General features: G+C 47.9%; 1 protein-coding gene across 24 annotated transcripts in view; it reads right to left on the reverse strand.

Annotated features, from left to right (window-relative positions):
• LOC123518130 (polypyrimidine tract-binding protein 1-like) overlaps positions 1–20,738 on the reverse strand; it is a 256,907-nt gene that overhangs the window by 152,281 nt on the left and 83,888 nt on the right. For 18 of the 24 annotated variants that reach the window (XM_045278767.1, XM_045278799.1, XM_045278778.1 and 15 more), the window contains one exon: positions 17,036–17,589. The exons of the other annotated variants lie outside the window; for them this stretch is intronic. In XM_045278767.1, the coding sequence (XP_045134702.1) occupies positions 17,036–17,293 (258 nt within the window). In that variant the 5' untranslated portion in view covers positions 17,294–17,589. The remainder of the gene's footprint in view (positions 1–17,035; positions 17,590–20,738) is intronic. 24 annotated transcript variants of the gene reach the window in all.

Here is a 20,738-nt window from a genome sequence, read left to right on the forward strand (position 1 = left end):
TGGGGAGACAGGTGTGTGTGTGTGTGTGTGTGTGTGTGTGTGTGTGTGTGTGTGTGTGTGTGTGTGTGTGTGTGTGTGTGTGTGTGTGCGTGTGTGTGTGCGTGTGCGTGTATGTAGGGTTTAGGGAGAGGGAAGGAGGCGAGGCAGCATAGCGTGACTGGTCGCTCTTACTGGCCCGTCACTGATTTATTACCGCCGGCACTCTCCTCCTCCGGGAACCCAGGGCCGCCGCCGCCACCTCCTCCTCCTGCTGTTACTGTTGCTGTTCCCTTACCCTTCCTTCCTCTGTCTCAATACCACTACCTCCAACGCATACAACACTATCCTCACCCTCCCCCACTCCCTTCACTTGCTGGTTCTCGCCTCACCTTTCTGACAAAGGTCTTGCCTTCGTCTCACCATCTTCCTCCTGGTGGCCGTGGCCTCTTCCTACCCATCTGTCCTTCACGCTGTATCCTCCTTCACCTTCTGGCCATGGACTCTCCTTCACTCAGGATGTCCGTGGCCACTCCTTCGCCCGTGACCATGGCCTCTCCTCACTCCTACCTGTGTTCATTGCCTTCTCTTTCTTATTCCATGTGTTGGCTGTGGACTTTATTATTCTCATGACAACAGCCTTCTCTCTTATTAGATTATTTAAGCAAGACCTTTTCTCCCCAAGGAACTTTACTACCTGCGTGTTTCTGAATGACTTAGTTATGGGTCTTATCGACACATAGAGTCTTCCAGTGGAGAAAACTGAACAACTAAGAGATATACGCCGCCTGTATCTGACCATCGTCGTGTCTCCTTTGAAGGTATCCGCCACATTATTACCTATACATACACGAGGCCCAGATTTAACTCCCACCATTAGTGGGATCCATACAACATTGAATATAAAGCTCATTTGCACTAACTAATTATATTTACCATTCCTTTCCCTTCCCTTCCAGTATCCGTCTCCACCTTCTCTTCGCTAAGACTAACTCAGCCACACGGTGGTAAACATACCAAGGGTCATACGCTCCTGGTCCTACAACACCAGGGTCTTTGATCACCTGAGGTTTGTATGTTGCCCTAATACCTGGCGGGCGGCAGCCGTCACGCCAACGATGTCGTTGGTCTCAGTAGGGCACCACCAATCCACCTCTCCCTTGAGCGGGATTATGGGGAAACAATAAAACTGTAGTAAGGGGAAATAAAATGGAAGTGCCACGGCCACAGGAAAAGTCATTACAAATACCACCAGAACTAACACTCGCCTAGTCATTCTTAAACCAGAACAACGACTACGGCTACCAATGTTGAGACGCTGACTAAGCTACAAGAGCAGGCAGGAACAAAGAACAGAGGTGTTAGCGACGATAAAAAGGAGAGGAAACGATCGGAAATGATAGAAAGCCTGCACGAGGATCCCGCCTGTCCACTAGACCATTATCAGTCTATTATAGCAATGCCTCCAACCCGCCCAAGGCAATGGCCTTATCTGCTACACGGGATCTCGCCTCTCCATGAAGAGGTATGTGCGATACAAAAGCAGCCCATAAAACGTTGCAGATATTTTATATGAACCAACCGGAAAATCAGAGCGAGTATAGTGTGTGTAATGATTTTTACCAACAACGTAAAACTTCACCAACATCCCTCGCGTGGGCGGACGAACAAAGAAATGAAGAGCACAAACCCAAAGAGGAATATAAAGGAAAAGGAAACACTACACACGAACGCGGTTGGAATCCACCGGATATTTACTCGCTCTTGCTTTTACCTGCCCACATGACTCGGCGCGGCGGGGTGGTGTGTTCCGGCGAGCACTTCCGGCGGTTGGGGTGAGGGTGGGGCTGGGGCTGGGGTTTTAGCGTGGGGAGGATGGAGGAAGGTGGAGTAAGGCAGGGGTAGAGGTATTACTGTACACACGTACGTATGTGTACACACACACACACACGAACGAGGTGGGGTTTGGTGTTCGGGGAGGAAAAGAACGTCAAAACACATCTCAGTTAAAATTTCTAAGGAGAATACGATAAATACCGTTGGAAGAAACTGTACACACATTTACACATTTATTATAAATATTTTCGCTCTCATACAAACAATACTGGTATAAGAAAGGAGCATAACGGAGCCCAACATGAACAGTGGTAAGAGGGGTGGCTATATATTTCATCATTGTGTATATACGAGTATGAATGTATCCCATAGATGCCTCTGTGTACGTGTGCCAGTACGCCAACAGGGGGGGGGGAAGGGAATGGGGACGGGAAGGGAGTTATGGATGGGGGGTAGATCCAGATACACCAGGGAAATTAGTGAGCGCCTAGTCTCCGGGGCCACTCCAAAAATCAAGTTCAAACATGGAATTTGAAAATACAATACTCAGGACACGAGGCCTAAGCGACGTGTGTGTGTGTGTGTGTGTGTGTGTGTGTGTGTGTGTGTGTGTGTGTGTGTGTGTGTGTGTGTGTGTGTGTGTGTGAGTGAGAGAGAGAGAGAGAGAGAGAGAGAGAGAGAGAGAGAGAGAGAGAGAGAGAGAGAGAGAGAGAGAGAGAGAGAGAGAGAGAGAGAGAGAGAGAGAGAGAGAGAGAGAGAGAGAGAAACCAAAAATATACCAAAATACGGTTAAAAAAGACAATACAACACATTTTTGCAAGTGAAATGACTGCACGAGCAATACATACATGCATCCAATGTAAACACACGTGTGATCCCCAATGAAAGAAAAAAAAAAATACACGCAAACAAATAAAGCAAGCAAATCCGGTGATATGGCGCTGCCTTCTATCAGTCCATGTTACAATGGGTCAGGAGGTAGAGTTAAAATTACATTTGGAAATATTAAAGGCATTCCCGGGAGAACCATTACTCACTGAGCCGGGAGAGAGAGGGAGAGGGGAAGGGAAAGGGTAGAGATAGGAGGGGGTGAGAGTAGAGGAGAGGAAAGGGGAGGAGATGGTGTGTGAGCGGATAAGGGGATGCACCACACCCACCCACACACACACACACACACACACACACACACACACACACACACACACACACACACACACACACACTTCCCAAGAGGCCGGATATATAGAACAAAATACGAGATGTTGAGTACGGAGGAAAAGATAGAGGAGGGAGAGGGAGTAAGGGAGGGAGAGGAAAGAGTTGGTGCTGGGAGACGAGAGCCCCACTTGGGAGAGGGGATGGGAAGGAGTAGGAATGGAGGAAAGGAGGAAAGGCGAGATGGAGAAACGCAGGTAAATTAAAGGTGCGTCAGGGAGGGAAGAAGGGAAAAGAGAGAGAAGAAACGAGAGGATTCTATATAACGCCTGAGCAGTTTTATTTTCCTGTGGCTGGAGCGTCTGAGTGTCAAGAGGGAAGAAGAGGCGGTGGCAGCGCTGGAGAAGTAGTAGTAGTAGTGGAGGTGATGCTGGGGGTGGTGAAGGAAGAGGCGATGTGGTTAAAGTTCAATGTCTCAACACACAAAACACAATGGCTCCTCTTAAACACACCATCAATACTACACGACTCCCTCACTTCCTGGAGGTCGGGTGAGTCTTCAACACGACCTCTGTACCATTTCTTGTTTACTTTTTGTTCTATTTCAGAGAGATTTATAGAAAAGAAACTAAAAGGAAACAACTGGCTCGGGACTTGCCTCAGCCACACAGAAATGTTATATTACTTCCACCACGACCAGTATGATGTGTAAAGGAGAGGAAGTACGTCACTTTATAGCACAAATAATGTGAATGTCAATGTAAATGTCACGATAAAATATGCATTCTCTCTCTCTCTCTCTCTCTCTCTCTCTCTCTCTCTCTCTCTCTCTCTCCTGACGCAAGTACGGACACAAAGGTGCAGCGGCAAGCACACGTGGAGGGTCGACGACCATCCACAAGGTGACTCCTACACCTGGAGAAAGTAAGGGAGGAAGGAGGAAGGGGATGGGGAAATGGTGGAGAGGGGAGGAGGTAAAGTTAAGAGAGGAGAGTGGAGAGAACGTAGAAGAAAGAGTAGTTGAGGTGGACGGAGGAGAGGAGACGGGGGAGAAAGAAAGGAATGTGATAAGATCAACTGTTACGAGGAAGTGGAGTGAAAGGATGATTACTTCTATCAAATGCAATTGCTAAGACCATGCAGCTCCGACTCTACTCTCCTGCAGAAGCTTCTCTTCCTCATCCTCCTCCTCATCCTCCTGAGTCTCGAGCTTCTAGCGCATTTATCCCCCCACAAGTGACAAGAAAACACACTTTTTAACCCCACTTCTACTTCCTCTTTAGATTAATCAAGAGGTGGTGTGGTGTCGCGAAGACTGGATGTGTAGCGGAGGTGAAAGTCTAATTTATACATTTTATAACAGGGATAATTAAAGAGAACAGACCTGAATGAGCTCACCTTAAGACTCGTTACAGGAAAAAGAAAAATATTACCTTAAACCTGAAGCCTATTAAAAACTCCCGCGTATGAATAGAAGCTTTTAAAAGTCCCGCAAAGCATATTTGTTGAAAAAGAAGAAATGTGAAAGAATTTCATCTTTTATAAGCTAACTTCTGTGTTAATGGGCGGTCCTTGCGTCTTCTAAATGTACGGAATACTCGGAATATTTCTCCAAAACAAGGTGTGTTCAAATCTTACCTGTAATGGATCCACACCAGCGGGAATGTTTGGAGAGACAGAATGTTATTAACTGAAATTCTCGGGGACAGTTACATATGAGAGAGAGAGAGAGAGAGAGAGAGAGAGAGAGAGAGAGAGAGAGAGAGAGAGAGAGAGAGAGAAAGGGTGTGCAGATGCCGAAGATTTCATAATTTCCTTGGTCAGGTAGCACACAGGGTAGTCTCTCTCTCTCTCTCTCTCTCTCTCTCTCTCTCTCTCTCTCTCACACACACACACACACACACACTGATATTTTTACGCAATTATTATTATTATTATTATTATTATTATTAGGAAGAGGAGGAGGAGGCGGAAGAGAGGAGAGGAGAGGAGAGGAGCCTGAAGACGGAAATAAAGGCCATGAATTACCCAACATTACTCAGCCTGCGCACTCCATCCATTCCCGAAATCCCGGACCGACTAACATTACCGCCTCCTAATTACGAGCACATCGCCCCCGCGAGCACGGCCTATTTGTACATTGATATTTAAGTAAAATCTTAGAGCAATCTACAAGTTGTCACGGCGAATTAGCCTCGTGATGCGACAACACGGGTAATTAACACGTTAATTCGTTCTATCTACTTAAGAAATACAATCAAGACCAGTTCTATTACCCTGTAGACACTGGAGTTAGGCCTACGCCCTCATTAAGCTGGTTGGGTGACTGCTACTCCTCCCAAGTTCCTCGTTATGGGTAAGTCATCTAGCGCACCACTGTCATCAATGTGCTACTTACAGTCATTACCCATCAGCTCTGTGTTAGCAGGGACTTTCCTTCTCCTGCTCATTAGCTGGAACCTCTCTCCTCTCCTACCAGTGTCCCATTCCCGCTCCCTGGGCCACTCACTACGTGGATAAGTGGGGAATGACCGTGGCTAACCCAGACCTTGAGAGCCTTCACGCTTGGATTGAGGCGTCCCTCCCTCCCTCGCACTCCCCCGCACACTGGCGAGCTGACCAGCACGTTCCTTCTTCTCCATCCACCTGGCGCTCGGGCCTCCACCTGCTGCCGTGACTCTGCTCTATCTATTGAAAGGTCACTGAGAGCCCGATCCACACTACCCGTGCACCAGAGGCTTCAGTCCGTCTGGCCGTGATGGACGACTCACACCGATTTCTTTTAACGCGGTGTCAACAGGGCGTGTGAGTGAGGCGGTCAAGATATATGGCACTGGAGGAAGATCTATACACATGGAGAATACCAGCGGTCATGGGTAGACGGCGGGATGAGTAACGCAACCCAGAGAATCCTCGTAACAGTGAGAAGAATAAAGCGTGGAACGGGCGATGGTAACACTGCAAGGCCCTGGCCATGACCACCCACCCACTCCTTCAAAGACAACCCTAAACTCTGTCTTCACTACCAGTTTCTCTCTCTCTCTCTCTCTCTCTCTCTCTCTCTCTCTCTCTCTCTCGCATCATACATAGAAAATCATAATACTCTAACGAGAACAAAATCCTAATAATTTTTCATAGGCCCTTCCTTAATGCACGGAGGTGTAAGGGGAAGGTAAGAGAGCCACAACTGAGCGGAAACTTGTCACCCCTTGACATGGGAAGCTGAACTCGTCTCCGTCCTACAACCTTGCCCTTTTAAAGAACTCTTGGGGAGGAGATCTAGAATGGATGGGCGGCGGCCAGGATGAGCCAGTGTCTTGGTTGCCAAGCGATGGTGATGACGTTAGCAAATGTGGAATCAACCTTGAGAAGTGTTCGGTCAGATTCACTATAATAAAAGTAAATGAAATTGGAAAGGCAAAACAAAACCCGGCGACAAAGAAAAAAAAAAAAAAAAAAAAACAACCTTGAAGTATCGAAAATAGGCTCGTGTTTGTCCCCTGCCGTGATTATTCTGGCGATGATGTAAGCCAGGTGAGAGGTTCGTCAGGTAAGGAGAGGCAAGAAGGGTGAGGCTCACCCACACCTCACGCCACCTGGCCCAAGCCATCGAACTCCGCTTCCCTTTTCTGAGATAGACGAACTGAACACACACACACACACACACACACACACACACACACACACACACACACACACACACACACACACAGGAAGAGGGGGAGTTTAAGCTGTCTGAAATAAATTGCATCCACTCAAGTCTCCCTCTTATACACCAGGCCTGAGGTTCCTCCGCTTCCCTTCCACCCAGCTGAGGCCTACAGGGAACATGTTTGTCCTCATAAGTGCATTAGTGAACAGCACTAAGAAAACCCCTCTCTTAGATTTCATGCGCTAGTAAGGTTATGACCGTCAAGAAGTGGAGGGTGGAATGATGGAGGTCCTGAGAGTATTCGTAAGAAAAAGTATTTGGCAATATAAAACACAGTAATAAATCACAAGGTTAAGAAAACTTGGGAGGCGGGAAGTTTGGATGAAGATGAGGGCGAAAACATGCAAGGCGTGGAGAAAGAACCAAAGAACGGAGAAAGTGAGGGAAAGAAAGTGCCTTCCTGAGGAACGCGCAAAAAGGGAAAGGACATGGTTACATGATAGGCCTAATGACCTTAGGCCTTCCTCCCTTGGTAACAGAAACCTTAACCACTCAAATAACTTCCATCCTCGCCCACAGCCACTCTCAGTTCACACACTGGCGGCGGCGGAGGAGGAGGAGGAGGAGGAGGAGGAGGAGGAGGAGGAGGAGGAGAAGGAGAGAAGACGAAGTAGAGTGAAGAAAGTAAGTCACACCCGGAACAAAGGAGGTGGTCACGGGGAATTTCCAGCAAATGCTCACCAAGCGACAAAGAAGCACGACCCGACCACGTCCAGCCACCTTTCCCCTCCATCGACACACACATACACACACACACACACACACACACACACACACACACACACACACACACACACACACACACACACACAAAGAGAGAGAACAGCGTCTCGTCGTCCCAAACCCCACCACCAAGACCAGCCCATCACGCTGCTAACCTCTTCACGAACCCATTACGCCCTAAAACCCTTTCCACCCTCCCGATCCTCCTTCGCTAACACAATGTATTACCGGCACACACCTCCACCGCTCCCTTCCCTAATACACAATAAGGCAACTTCGCACGCCACCCTATAACACCCAAGGACACAACGCCCCTCTCTCAACTCCCCAACGACCAGTGCCTTCCTCTGAGGACCATCACACTAACCCTCTCCCTTACCACCCTCGCCTCAACCCTGCCTCCATCATCCTTCTCCCCAGGTCTCCACCAATCCGGGCGAAATATTTCTTCCCAATAACCGTTATCTCGCTGTCGCTAAAAATCAATAAGTCGAGGCGGCAGTTTGACGTGAGGAAAGGGTGCTGGAGGGTCGGGGAGGGGGAGGGATGCGGCGGTAATTGAACGGCTGTGTTGGAAATGATGTCTGTGTGCGTGTGGCCCCCTCGGCTACCTACAACGGGTAGAGGGAGCGAAAGTGGAGCCCCCCCCCTTCTCTCTCTCTCTCTCTCTCTCTCTCTCTCTCTCTCTCTCTCTCTCTCTCTCTCTCTCTCTCTCTCAGTACTGTGAACGGTTTCCAGGGATGAGTTTCTACAAAGGACATAAGGTTCTAATCATATCTGTGAATAAAGACTCCTTAACCAGCAGATTACCGCAGAGACCGAAGCTCCTTGTCCCCTCGTGCATTCTTCTATAGAAGAGTTCCATCTTAAAGTGAAAATTTTCAGCGTTATCAACTCATCCGAAGACTTAATTACTTGGCAAATTAAAGAAAAATCTCAAGACTTTTCCATAATGACCGAGGCATGGCGGGATTTTTCTATTGGCTGTGAATCTCCATGTCTTTCTCCGCTATATATGAGGTAAGAAAATACTAAGGTAATGACACTGCAGAAAAGCTCATTCAATCTTGCAAAAAGTTAACATGGCGAGGCCTAATTCAGTCCTTATCGAGCCTTTTACTCCTTTATAGTGTCTTTTATTGCTATTCAGAATACTGTAAAAATATGAAAAGCTATAGAAAGAGGAAATTGGAGATTAATCATCTTTTCTAGCAAACCTCTGAAAAATCGAACGTGACTAGAAAAATATTAACCGGTGAAAATATTAGCAGAGAAAAAATAAAACAATTTCAATAACTAGAATATATACACATCAAAAGTCGGTTTATTCCGTTCTATATAAAGGATTACGAACATCAAGATCGATAACCGAATACAAAGCAGCCTTATCTATATCTTACCCTGCCATTAGGATAACCACGTGCTAAAACGAGCCCTCTACGGTTACATCCGGCACAGTACTGAGACCCGGCGAGGGAACAATAGGGAAGAGAGGGAGGGAGGCGAGGGGAAGAGGATATGAGGGAAGGAGGCGGGAGACAGAAGTGTCAGAGTAAAGGGAGGTATGTAAGGGGAGGGTGATTTGGCGATGGGAGCACAGAGAGAGAGGGGGGGAGCGGGGTTATGGCATATGAGGTGTCGGGTGTCCCAGTACATTATGCGGTGTCAGGTATCATTTGGGCGGCTTACACACTCCGCCACTGCCCGCCCGCTGTCTCATACATCACGCCCGTAAGCCTACACCACCACCCCTGCCGCCACACCACTCAACACCAGCCACACCCTTCAATGGTTCCACAGATCCGCCCCATCACCGCCGCAGACCGGGCTCAGCACTGCACTGACAGCAAATAGCACTGACTTTGCACAGCACCACAGAGAGAGAGAGAGAGAGAGAGAGAGAGAGAGAGAGAGAGAGAGAGAGAGAGAGATGCATATACATTCCCAGACTGCATCTCACGTCCTCAGAAGTAGCACAGCACAAAGGTTCCTCTATGCCACACTCTTATCGAACTCGCCCACGGGAGAGGTATGAGAGGCACGGATGGAGTGGAGGGAGGGAGGGAGAAAGGGAACAGTGTGCGTCTGTCCCGTCGTTTCACCACTCCTTAACACTAAACGCTGGGAATTACTGGGATTGCCAGCTACAGGTTAGTGCTAAATACCACGCTCAACATTTCCTTACCCAAACCAAAGCAGGTGACTTTCTTTTTTCTTTTTTTTTTTTTTCAATGTACCTTCTATGAACGGTATTTCATTATTTTGTCCTCTATCTACACTATTCTACCTGTGAATAATGTTGTTATTCCAACAGTCTAGTCAGCTTTCATCAGTGCCACTCAACTCTTTAAAATATGTAAATTAATTGCATTACCAATGAAAGAAAATATTAACTAATCAATCACTCCCATTCAGTAACCAGTCTTCTCAATACTTGTATCCTACCTGTACGTAAACCAAACTTATTCTCAGTAAAATGGTCAACTCCAGTTATCTTCAGTCAGTCAGTATCTTCACTTCCCTGGTCTGTGAGTCAGGTGAAGAAGATGATGAAGAAGAAGAAAAAAAAAGAAGAAAAAGAAGAAAAAGAAGAAAAAGAAGAAGAAAAAGAAAAAGAGAAGCTGGTACCAAGAGCATATCAATTTTTTAACTCGTTCTTACTTTACAACGTAATACACACACTTTGTTAGCCTTGGCGTCACTCGAACGTCTTCCTATCCGATGCTAATACAAGGAAGAAACAATAACACACACACACACACACACACACACACACACACACACACACACACACACACACACACACACACACACACACTCTCTCTCTCTCTCTCTCTCTCTCTCTCTCTCTCTCTCTCTCTCTCTCTCTCTCTCTCTCTCTCTCTCTCTCTCTCTCTCACCTCGCGACACACCTGGAGAAGATGGGTGACACGCCACAGAGAAAACTCGCACTGGCAACCCCTAAATCAATGACAGATTCCTCTCTCTCTCTCTCTCTCTCTCTCTCTCTCTCTCTCTCTCTCTCTCTCTCCTATTCATCCGCAGTTACGGAGGTGCTCCTCCACTCCCCAACATTCTACAGACACCCTCCTCATTAGCCTAGTTGAGTCTTTGTTATCAGACGTGAGCTAGATGCGAGGGGGCGGAGGAATTACATTAACTCCGAGTTGAGTAAATGAAACACTGGCTTCTTGCTCACCTGGGCTAGATTACTTGCTGTTCAAATGTTTCATCCTCAAATGAGAGAGAGAGAGAGAGAGAGAGAGAGAGAGAGAGAGAGAGAGAGAGAGAGAGAGAGAGAGAGAGAGAGAGAGAGAGAGAGAGAGAGAGAGAGAGAGAGAGAGAGAGAGAGAGAGAATTACCTTCCTGAGCAGGTGAGGTTAATCAGCTACGTGCCCACAAGGAACATGGATGTGCAGAGGAAGTGAGGGAAGCAGAGGGAAGGACGATGACAGGACGGGAGGTCATCTCTGTGGCACCACTTAAGCTTTTCCTTCATTATCCTCATCATCATCACCATCCATCCGTCCTTCCTTTCCCCCTTCATTCTCTCTTCCTCCCTCACTCCCACACTGTTGAGCCTTCCCTTCCTCTCCTTGCCTCTCCCCCTCCCTGCTTCCCACCCTCAGGCAGCTCAGGCACAAGAATGAGGCATAATTACACTCAAACAGTCGAGTTGGATCCTCTTTCTTTATTTGGCCCCCGGGTGCTCAGAATACTCGTTAATCTATTCTCTCTATAATCTCTTGCTCCTCTTCCTGAGTCTCCCCACCCTCACCCCCACCTTTTTCTCCTCCATCCTGCTCTTTCTTTTTTCTCTCCTCCGGGACAAGACTTCAATACATATCAGGACTAGTCAATAACTGATGCTCATTAGTCACAAATAAAGGAGCTGTGTGCGGCCTTTAAACCATTATGACAACAGCTTTGTTCCGGCCCGCAGCACCCCTTGACGGCGTGGGAGGGCGCGCACACACACACACACACACACACACACACACACACACACACACACACACACACACACACACACACACACACCGTTCAACTTATGCCTCATATCGGTGACGGTGGGCGTGCCTAAGGAAGGAGTGGCGTGCAGAGTACAGGTATGGCATCCACCCTCCTCCTCTTCCATGAAGTCATCCTCGGCCACACAAGTTCTCCAGGGAAAGTTGACCTCACTTTGTCTTACAAAAAGTTCTAGTTTCTTCCTCTGGCTTTAAGGTCGACGGTAAACTGAAGATGATTTTTCTCCCAAGAAGCCGTAATGAGGCACCCTGAGGGAAGGACGGCTTTCGGACACTGATTCTGGCTCCATGTGTAAAGGGGAAGGAGGGAAAGGAGTGATGGCGGAAGTGGTTAGATACAGTAGGATGTTAGGGGAAGGGCAGGTGTGACTTAGGCGCATCCTTCCCGGAGAGAGAGAGAGAGAGAGAGAGAGAGAGAGAGAGAGAGAGAGAGAGAGAGAGAGAGAGAGAGAGAGAGAGAGAGAGAGAGAGAGAGAAAACGTAATGAGCATGAGCTTTTGGCTAAGGTTAAGGGCAAGACGTAGAGCGACTGCGTGGCTCGGTCACCGCAGGCTACAACGACACTAGAATACACCTTCAACCATTCTTATATAACGATGAGCTGCAAGACGGGAAAGGCAACCAAGATGAAGTAAACAAAGGAAATATCGTTATCCCGCAAAATTATGCTCAGAACTGCGTTTCAAGGGAAAGAGGAAAAAGATAATGAAATATCGAGGAGCTGACTTTTGCTTACATAATCTAACACTGCTGATTAGCCGGGCATACCAGCAATCACCTTTTCCCCAGACCCACCTATACCAGCAGAGTGAAGGAAACCTAACAAGGGCGTCATCTCGAACCTTTCCTTACACAAGTATAGAGGCATGAATCTACCTGGTTTTTCTTTTGGCTTCAGGCTACTCCCCCATCGGTGACTCACTTAGGTCTGCACGGCGGCAGGTCTGCGGAGTGACTTGGCCCCCACAAGCAGGCAGCAAAGATGAGTGTCTGGGAGAGGAGGGAGGGGAGGGAAGAGGAGATTGTTCGGCAAGATGGGTGGCCGACGGCAACCCTTTCTCCAAAAATGCGAGTGGCAATGAGGAACCACCGAAAAATGACTCACGGTAACCCTCCCAGTGATGAAGGAGAGACGAATGGATAACTATGGCAGTAAGTAGGCAGGACTACAGAAAGTTGGCGAAAACAGCGAATAAAGGAAGCAAAGCTCGCTGTAAGATGACAGCATGGGAAGGCAGATATAGGGTATGCTGCATGAGGAACCGAAGATGAGAAGGGACTAGGGACGGGGAGACATGCGAGAGTTGGAGACGAGAGAGAGAGAGGAAAACGAGGTGCCGGGAGGCAGGGGAGGCAAGTGAGCTGGGGTTCTCACAGGCTGGCTGGGCGAGATAGGGACTGGGGTGGCGGCGGCTCCAGGCACTGGCCCGCCGCCCTTCATCTGATAGCGCTTTCCTGACGGGTTTGACATTCACCTCTTGGGGCCGCTCGTCCGGGTGCGAAGCTGGCGCCCTCCGGATGCATATTTTACTTCCCGCCTGAAAGCAACATCGTCAGAATAGAGAAAATAAAATTACGTCGAACACGTACCATCGAATAAGTATTTGAGTAAGATATTTTTGGCCTTCAAACGTTTAGCTGGTAAGGAACGTGGGTATGGATGTGGCAGCTCGGATCCTCAAAGAAGAGAGCTTCGTGTCCGGCCGGTGTATGTAGGGGCTGAGGCTCATGTTACTGTTCAGCCCGTCACGCTAACCATAGCTGTCACACATAATGGCTCTGGCTTGTGTTGGCGGTCTTCTCCCACCGCTCCCTGGACCCATGTTGTACATGTTCACCAATACAGGTTCCCGCATTTCCAAAAGCTTGCTCATCCCTTCCCTTCACCATCACTACAGCCATAGGACACCTCCGATGTTACCACAAGACACACGCGACCCTGGCGTGATGTGTGACATGACAGAGTTACCGCCCAACTTCTGCGAAGGTAATGTCGCCCTCCACCCTCTACTCCCACCCTTTCCCTCGCAAACTAATGATACCTCCAGAATACTATTAAATACACGTGTGTGTGTGTGTGTGTGTGTGTGTGTGTGTGTGTGTGTGTGTGTGTGTGTGTGTGTGTGTGTGTGTGTGTAAGTGGTACGCAAGAGATCAATGCAGAAACAGCACCTCTCCCCATGCCAACTTTCCTTCACAACATGCCATTTCACGAAGACGCGACGGGCGGGTGTGTCGGTGCAGTGTTGGGTGAAGACAAGAAGATCCCTATCGGACTGTGGCACCGACAGCCACCCCAAAGATAACATCCCTGACACTCAGACCCGCGCTCGGCCGGGGAACATGTCGGCAGGTGTGTCCCCGTCGCCTAACATGACTTGTGATTCATATCTCCACCAGACACGACAACCTTTGGCCTATCATAGACCAGCGATGGCCAATACTCCACGGGGATCTATCGATCACATCGAAAAGGTCACTATCGGGTCAGAAACTAGTCTGCTGCGACATGCCGAAGTAAGGACACGTCCCTTGCTCGTGGGGAGGTCAACACTTCACCATACCTTGCCGGGACAATCAATACTAAAGTCATTAAGGTGGGTGCTCAGCGAGGTCTGAAGGGCTACGGGTAATGACACTTTGATCATCCCGGGGAGCTGCACGCCCACCATCCTTCCCTGACCCCCAACAGTAAACTGGCGCCTGGGGACTAATTACTACCCGATGCGTCCTCGCTATCAAGCTACAAACCTTACCCTCGCGGCCACATACTTAAATTAATTCTGTCGATAGAAGCTGCCTCCGAAGATTCAAGACAAAAAAGATTCGGAGAGAGAAAAGGTACCAGCCTATATTTCTCGCCCCTTTGCCGCACAGTTACCCAAGCTATCGGCCTGACGAGACAGTTCATCTCAAATAGGCACCATTTCGAGTCACATTCCACTACCGCGCTTAAATATTGTCATCAGCCCAAACAGCGGACAAAGGACGAGCGGTGGGTCCTCCCTCGTCCTGTGCGTGGCAACCATTACACACTATTCTCTTTCATTACAACAGGGTGAGAGTACCCAACAAAACTCTATCCAGAGATCTTGAGTGACGGGAAAGTAGAATACACGACATGATGCTTAATACACTTATTTCGATGGTAAAGCTGAATACACGGTGACAGCACAGCGTTCTCTTGTTCACATCCTGACAATTGCTGCCATGATCCCCGCGTGGACTTCGAGCCGAAACTAAGTTATATCCAGACTTGGCGGCAACAATATAAACGACGTAATTGGATCTGACTCCACCACCGCTCTCACCAATCACTAAAGAGACTAATACAAACTAAATAACCAGGTCATCAGAGGCGACAAAATAAAGGTAACTAGGTGACGCAGGGATGATCAAGTAATCCTGGTACTCCCTCTCCTCCTCCTCGTCTAGAACTATTAAGACGAGTTAATAAACGGATCCAAACTAATTTTCAAAGGTCAACAAGATGAGGCGCGAGAAATGAAGGGCGGTAAGGGCGAGGACAGGTAAAGGCTGCAAGGGCGCCTCACCTGTTCCAGCCCCAAACCCTTAATGGCGGTCTAATTAACACTGATCGAAAGCTACCCCTTCCCATCCTCCACCTTCTCCACCCTCCACCTTCTCCACCCTCGTCCTCCTCCTTCTCCGCTATGTCATCTCCCGTAGCAGCCTTCGCGAGTCTCATAATAGAAGACTCGGGAAGGTGAGGGAGGTGGCGGCTCAACTTCTTCCAGTTTTAGTGGACTATTACACCAGGCGTCTTCCCTTTCGATAAAATTTGCTCAGGCATGTCGTGAATAGTAATGTAATGTGCAGGGTTTCCATTTTACTTAAAAAAAAAAAAAAAAAAACTTTCCCGTGGACGGATAGACGATGTTGAAGGGCAAAGACGTTTCAGTTGTATTGATTTTACGGGGAATATTCTCATCGCAACGCACCTCTTTCTTCTTTCCCCGCTTACTTCATCCATGAATGTTTCAAGTTTTCAGAATGTTTCTAATTATACTACACGTGACACACACACACACACACACACACACACACACACAGAGCTCTACATATATATATATTATATATATATATAATATATATAAATGTTCAGTTCATTGCTTCTATTTGTGCCTTTCTATTCAGTTCATTATTTCTATTTGTGCCTTTCTTAACGTGAAATGTCTATCTCATTTTATCTTTTTTTTGTTTGTTTGGTCTCTTGTTTTATCCGTCTTCCTCCTCCTCCATTTGAAACTGATAATATGTTTCGCTTACGTTACTTTTCTATTTTATATTTTCACAGTAAATTTTTAAGCTTCGCTTTCTCAAATTATTATTATTATTATTATTAATCCTACTATTGAAAAACTTAATAAAAAAAAAAAAACACCCGTTAGTCTTTTATAGGCAAGACATTCTCAGTTTAATTTCGTCTACAGAATATCTTATAAGAGTAATTTCAAGCAATGCAAAAAGTTACCCATCTCTTGCCGGTTGGTCGAAATCATTTCCCGAGGCGTGAGAAGAAACTGTAAAGTGCGTTACTACACATTAAATTACCTACTGGGCAATTATGTGAGTGAATCTGCGCTAAAGTGACTATTAAAACAAGACGATCAAATTATTGAATGTTACTAAGCTAATGGACAAACATAAGAAAGTCGGAGTGGCACGCGAGTGTAAGGTCTCTCTCTTTGAAGACCACAAGAAAAACGCCGCTAAGGTCACCGTCTTAGGAAGAGCCTCTAAATTCAAATAATGATGCAAAGTAAGGCAGCTTATTATTAACACATTCGACTGCCGTTTTCATAATAACAAAGCCTCGCACGCCCTTCCGCTGTTTTTTTTTTTTCGCTCTAAAAATAGAAATCAGTCAATATGCATGAACCGTTCGAGGAATGGATGAATTGTAACTAAAATAGCGTCTTACAGATTTAATAACGTTGCATCAAAAATATGTAAATAATTTTGATAGTTCTTCATAAAAATGGGGAGATTGACATATATTATTGCCTTGCGACATTCTTTCCCCTTGCATCATGTGGCAGTAACTTTCCTATACATTTCCTTCAATTATGCTTTCTTCAGATATGACAAGACGATCCTTTACAAATGTGAAGAATATCATTCGCACACCTATGCGCATTGCACAGTCATTACTCCTTCCGAAAGTGTTGCCCAGACTGCCGCACGACGGTAACCATCACGAAACTTCCCTACCCCCATAAACCTTGTGGTGCGTCATCCGTGCGCTGGGCTCCGAAAGGGTGGCAGGATCGATGAAATGACTACGGGGAACCTAATACACGGCATTACTCAACCCACTACTGCATCCTGCAAAGACCACGACTTGTCTCCTCCTGTAGGCTCTCTCTCTCTCTCTCTCTCTCTCTCTCTCTCTCTCTCTCTCTCTCTCTCTCTCTCTCACACACAAATAAATGAGGACTACCACTACGAAGGTAGAGATTCATGCAAAACAGTGACGTCAGTGTGCTCAAGTAAGCACAACACACTGCTACATAGATCCACTAATAAGTGAATAGAGATGAGGGGGAGGCGAGGCAACACCGGGACAAGGGAACCCTACCTGGTCTATGAAGTGCATCATTGGGTTGTAGTGAGGGAGCACCGGGCTCACAGAAACGGGTGTGAGTGCCGGGCTCACAGAGACGGGTGTGAGAGCGTGCGTGAAGGCTGGAGAGTATGCAGGCGCTAGGCTGCTCTGGTGTAGTGGATAGGGTACAGGAGCAGCCTGTGGAGGGGGCACAGCAGCCTGCAAGCCCTGCAGCTGTGGAACAGCGATGTAAGGAGAGGTGCAGTATACTTCAGACACAGGCCTCTTCATCCCAGCGGCACCGGGGTCGCTACGGTACGGGTTGGCAGACAAACAGACAGGCGGCTAAGATCACGTCCACATGAGCACCAAAGCCAGCCGGGATCAACACTAACACCACGCGGGCACCATCAACACTTGGGGGAAGGGAATGGTGGTGGCCAGGCCGGGTGGAAAGCGGCCACAAACACCTCACTGCTCGGCGGGCACCACCAGTTAGCCACTAAGGTACACTACACCACACACACTCACTCACTCCTGTCACGCCCTCGTTGGGAGACGGCTCAACCCAACAAACGCCGTCTTACCTGCAAAGAACAGAAAAGTACACGTTAAAACACACATTTATGTACACAGCAGCAGCAATGAATGTTCACTGAACTTTTTTTCTTCAGTATTATTAGGAAGGAAATACCAACTCAATGACTAATATGTAATGGAATCAGGAAGAAGGGTGGGAGGAAAGGTTAACGTAATAGGAAAAGAAAATTTTAACATTAGCATGAGTCACTGGGTATCGGAGTCATCACCACCAGCACCACCACCAGCCATAACCGCGAGGGGACATCACCCTCCATCACTCTCATCACCACTCTTTCCCCTGCCGTTATGCATCGCCACTCTTCCTCCTGGCTTGTATCCAAGTGTCAATCATTCGAAACACATAGAACACAAGAACACTTTTCATATTGAAGAAATAATACATTCAGAGGCCAGTAGTGTTAGTCAATCAATCAGACGCTCCCTCAATGGCAAAACCTTTGCTTCTGTGCCTTCCGCCGAAGACACCAAGAAATCTTTCCTCACAGTACTGGACAAGGTAGACCAGACCAGACAAGCCCATCCTCCCGCTCCCTCCCCAGCAGCTGCAAGCCAACACTATAAAGCCGAGTTAAGTTGAGGGGAAAAGGACATATATTAGGAGAAATTGCCGAAGTTTTCCAGCGGGCGAAGGGCTGTAAAAGTATGCCTAGATTTTACTAACAGCATGAAATATTCCCCTCTGTGGCATGCGGTAATTACAGCATGCCTTTCAACGCATAACGAGAGAGAGAGAGAGAGAGAGAGAGAGAGAGAGAGAGAGAGAGAGAGAGAGAGAGAGAGAGAGAGAGAGAGAGAGAGAGAGAGAGAGACCTTATCAAGCCTCAGCCGGGCAAAAACAACCCAGATTGAGCCAATTCTTGAGGATAGAGTAACATAGCAGTGAAGAGGCGGGTAGGTCTGAAGTGGAAGTGGAAGAAGCAGAAGCAGCAGCAGCAGCAGCAGCGGCGGCGGCGGTGATGGTGGTGATGTGACATAGGTGGCAGCGGTTACCACGAACGACCTAACAGGTGCCTTTCTCCTCTCACGTTAGGCGACTGGGCGACACGAGAGGTGATGGGAGACGAACACGAGAGATGGGTGGGTGGGTTGGGATGGGATGGGAGGGGCACTAAACTATTACCCCCGAGACGAGGTGGCATCAGGTGGGCGGAAGGGAGGGAGGCTGGCGGTGACGGGGCAGGACAGTTATAGAGAGTAATGGCTGACTGGCGAGTGGATGAGGATATTGTGGGGCGGCTGGCACGGCTGGCTGGATACCAAAGAGCAAATCCGAGTGAGGGTCGGGAGCAATGTCTCCACAAAGGGCGGGTTGCGCTGCCTGCCACGGGGGAGGAGGCCCAGTAAACTGCCTCCAGCATCCTCACCTAACTAGTCCAAACTCGTACCCCCTCCCCTCTCTCTCTCTCTCTCTCTCTCTCTCTCTCTCTCTCTCTCTCTCTCTCTCTCTAGAGAGTGTGTGTGTGTGTGTGTGTGTGTGTGTGTGTGTGTGTGTGTGTGTGTGTGTGTGTGTGTGTGTGTGTGTGTGTAACATGACTCCAGTTCTTAATCAAGTCTTGGAAATCGGCTCCACTCCAGCAACATTTAGAGGAAACACAAGGAAAATTGGAATCACAACTGTCGTTCAATAAGAAAACAAACCACTGCCCATTTCGTAACAAAAAATCAGAAACACTGGCCGGCCGTTGCTGTATCTATAACATAACAGTCTACCGCTCTGTTACACAAGCATACACAACAAGACACGGCAGAAAAAAATAGACAGTGATAATGACGGATCAGTGTTTATCCTCCTTCCCTCCACACAAACATCCATGTATAAATGAGCCTTTTTATCCTATAATCACGAGCTCCGACTTTGCCAAGCTGCGGGTCAGCAGTGGCATCCATCACTCTCAACACGTAAACACCCAAACGCCTTCTTTGCACTTTTCCGACTAGGCGAGACGAGACACCATCATCACCGCCACCATAACAAGAACTACCGCTCTCACCACTATCACCACCACCAATGCAACAACAGAACATCCAACATCAACATCATCCCAGGATCGCCATCAACAAACACTACAGCAAGTAGCCCACCGCCACACTAAACATCTCGCCTTCTCTGTTCCTTCATTACACTAAACGTCCTTCAAAAAAATCCTCGACCCTGTGGTAGCGTGGCAGGGAGGCAAGCTGTGTACAAGCAGCGGACCAGGAAGGCAAGTAAAGCAGTGCGTCTCTGTTCTCTGGGGGGATTTACAGGCTCGGGAGGGGAGGGTGGAGGGGATTCAGAAGGGAGATTACCTGTCCACCTGCAAGGCCTTCATCCCAGACTCTGAGAACCGTACATAGAATTGTGATTCTGGGCGCGGCTCTTCTTCCTCTCCGTCCTCCTGGCAACGTATCTCCCGCACTCACGCTCGCAAATCCCCTTTCAGTTCACTATTAGAAAGTCTGCAACCCAACCTGCTTAGTCTGACAAATTCAACTTCTATATTGAATTTCACATGAAAAGCATATACGCGTGAGTTACATATTCACATGTGCGATGTAAAATTATTCTATGACGCTACACACACACGTGTGTGTGTGTGTGTGTGTGTGTGTGTGTGTGTGTGTGTGTGTGTGTGTGTGTGTGTGTGTGTGTGTGTGTGTGTGTGTGTGTGTGTGTGTGTGTGTGTGTGTGTGTGTGTGTGTGTGTGTGTGTGTGTGTGTGTGTGTGTGTGTGTGTGTGTGTGTGTGTGTGTGTGTGTGTGTGTGTGTGTGTGTGTGTGTGTGTGTCCCCCCGTCACTCATCATGCAAAATGTTCAGGACTACCAAGGGAACTAAGGGGAAGGTCGTAACAGATTTTTACCCGAGGCAGACTTGGGTAGAGCAGACTGAACTACCCTGAGGCAGACTTGGGTAGAGAGAGAGAGAGAGAGAGAGAGAGAGAGAGAGAGAGAGAGAGAGAGAGAGAGAGAGAGAGAGAGAGAGAGAGAGAGAGAGAGAGAGAGAGAGAGAGAGAGAGAGAGAGAGAGAGAGAGAGAGAGAGAGAGAGAGAGCAAATTTCCAGTGCTAGTGGTAAGCCATTAAGTGGACGCGGAGGTTCAGTGTGACACGTAGCCTTGTGCTTCTTGCTGCAATAAACTACCTTGCACAACAACA

The sequence above is a fragment of the Portunus trituberculatus genome, chromosome 43, assembly GCF_017591435.1.
Source record: "Portunus trituberculatus isolate SZX2019 chromosome 43, ASM1759143v1, whole genome shotgun sequence".
In the NCBI taxonomy this organism is placed as follows: domain Eukaryota; kingdom Metazoa; phylum Arthropoda; class Malacostraca; order Decapoda; family Portunidae; genus Portunus; species Portunus trituberculatus.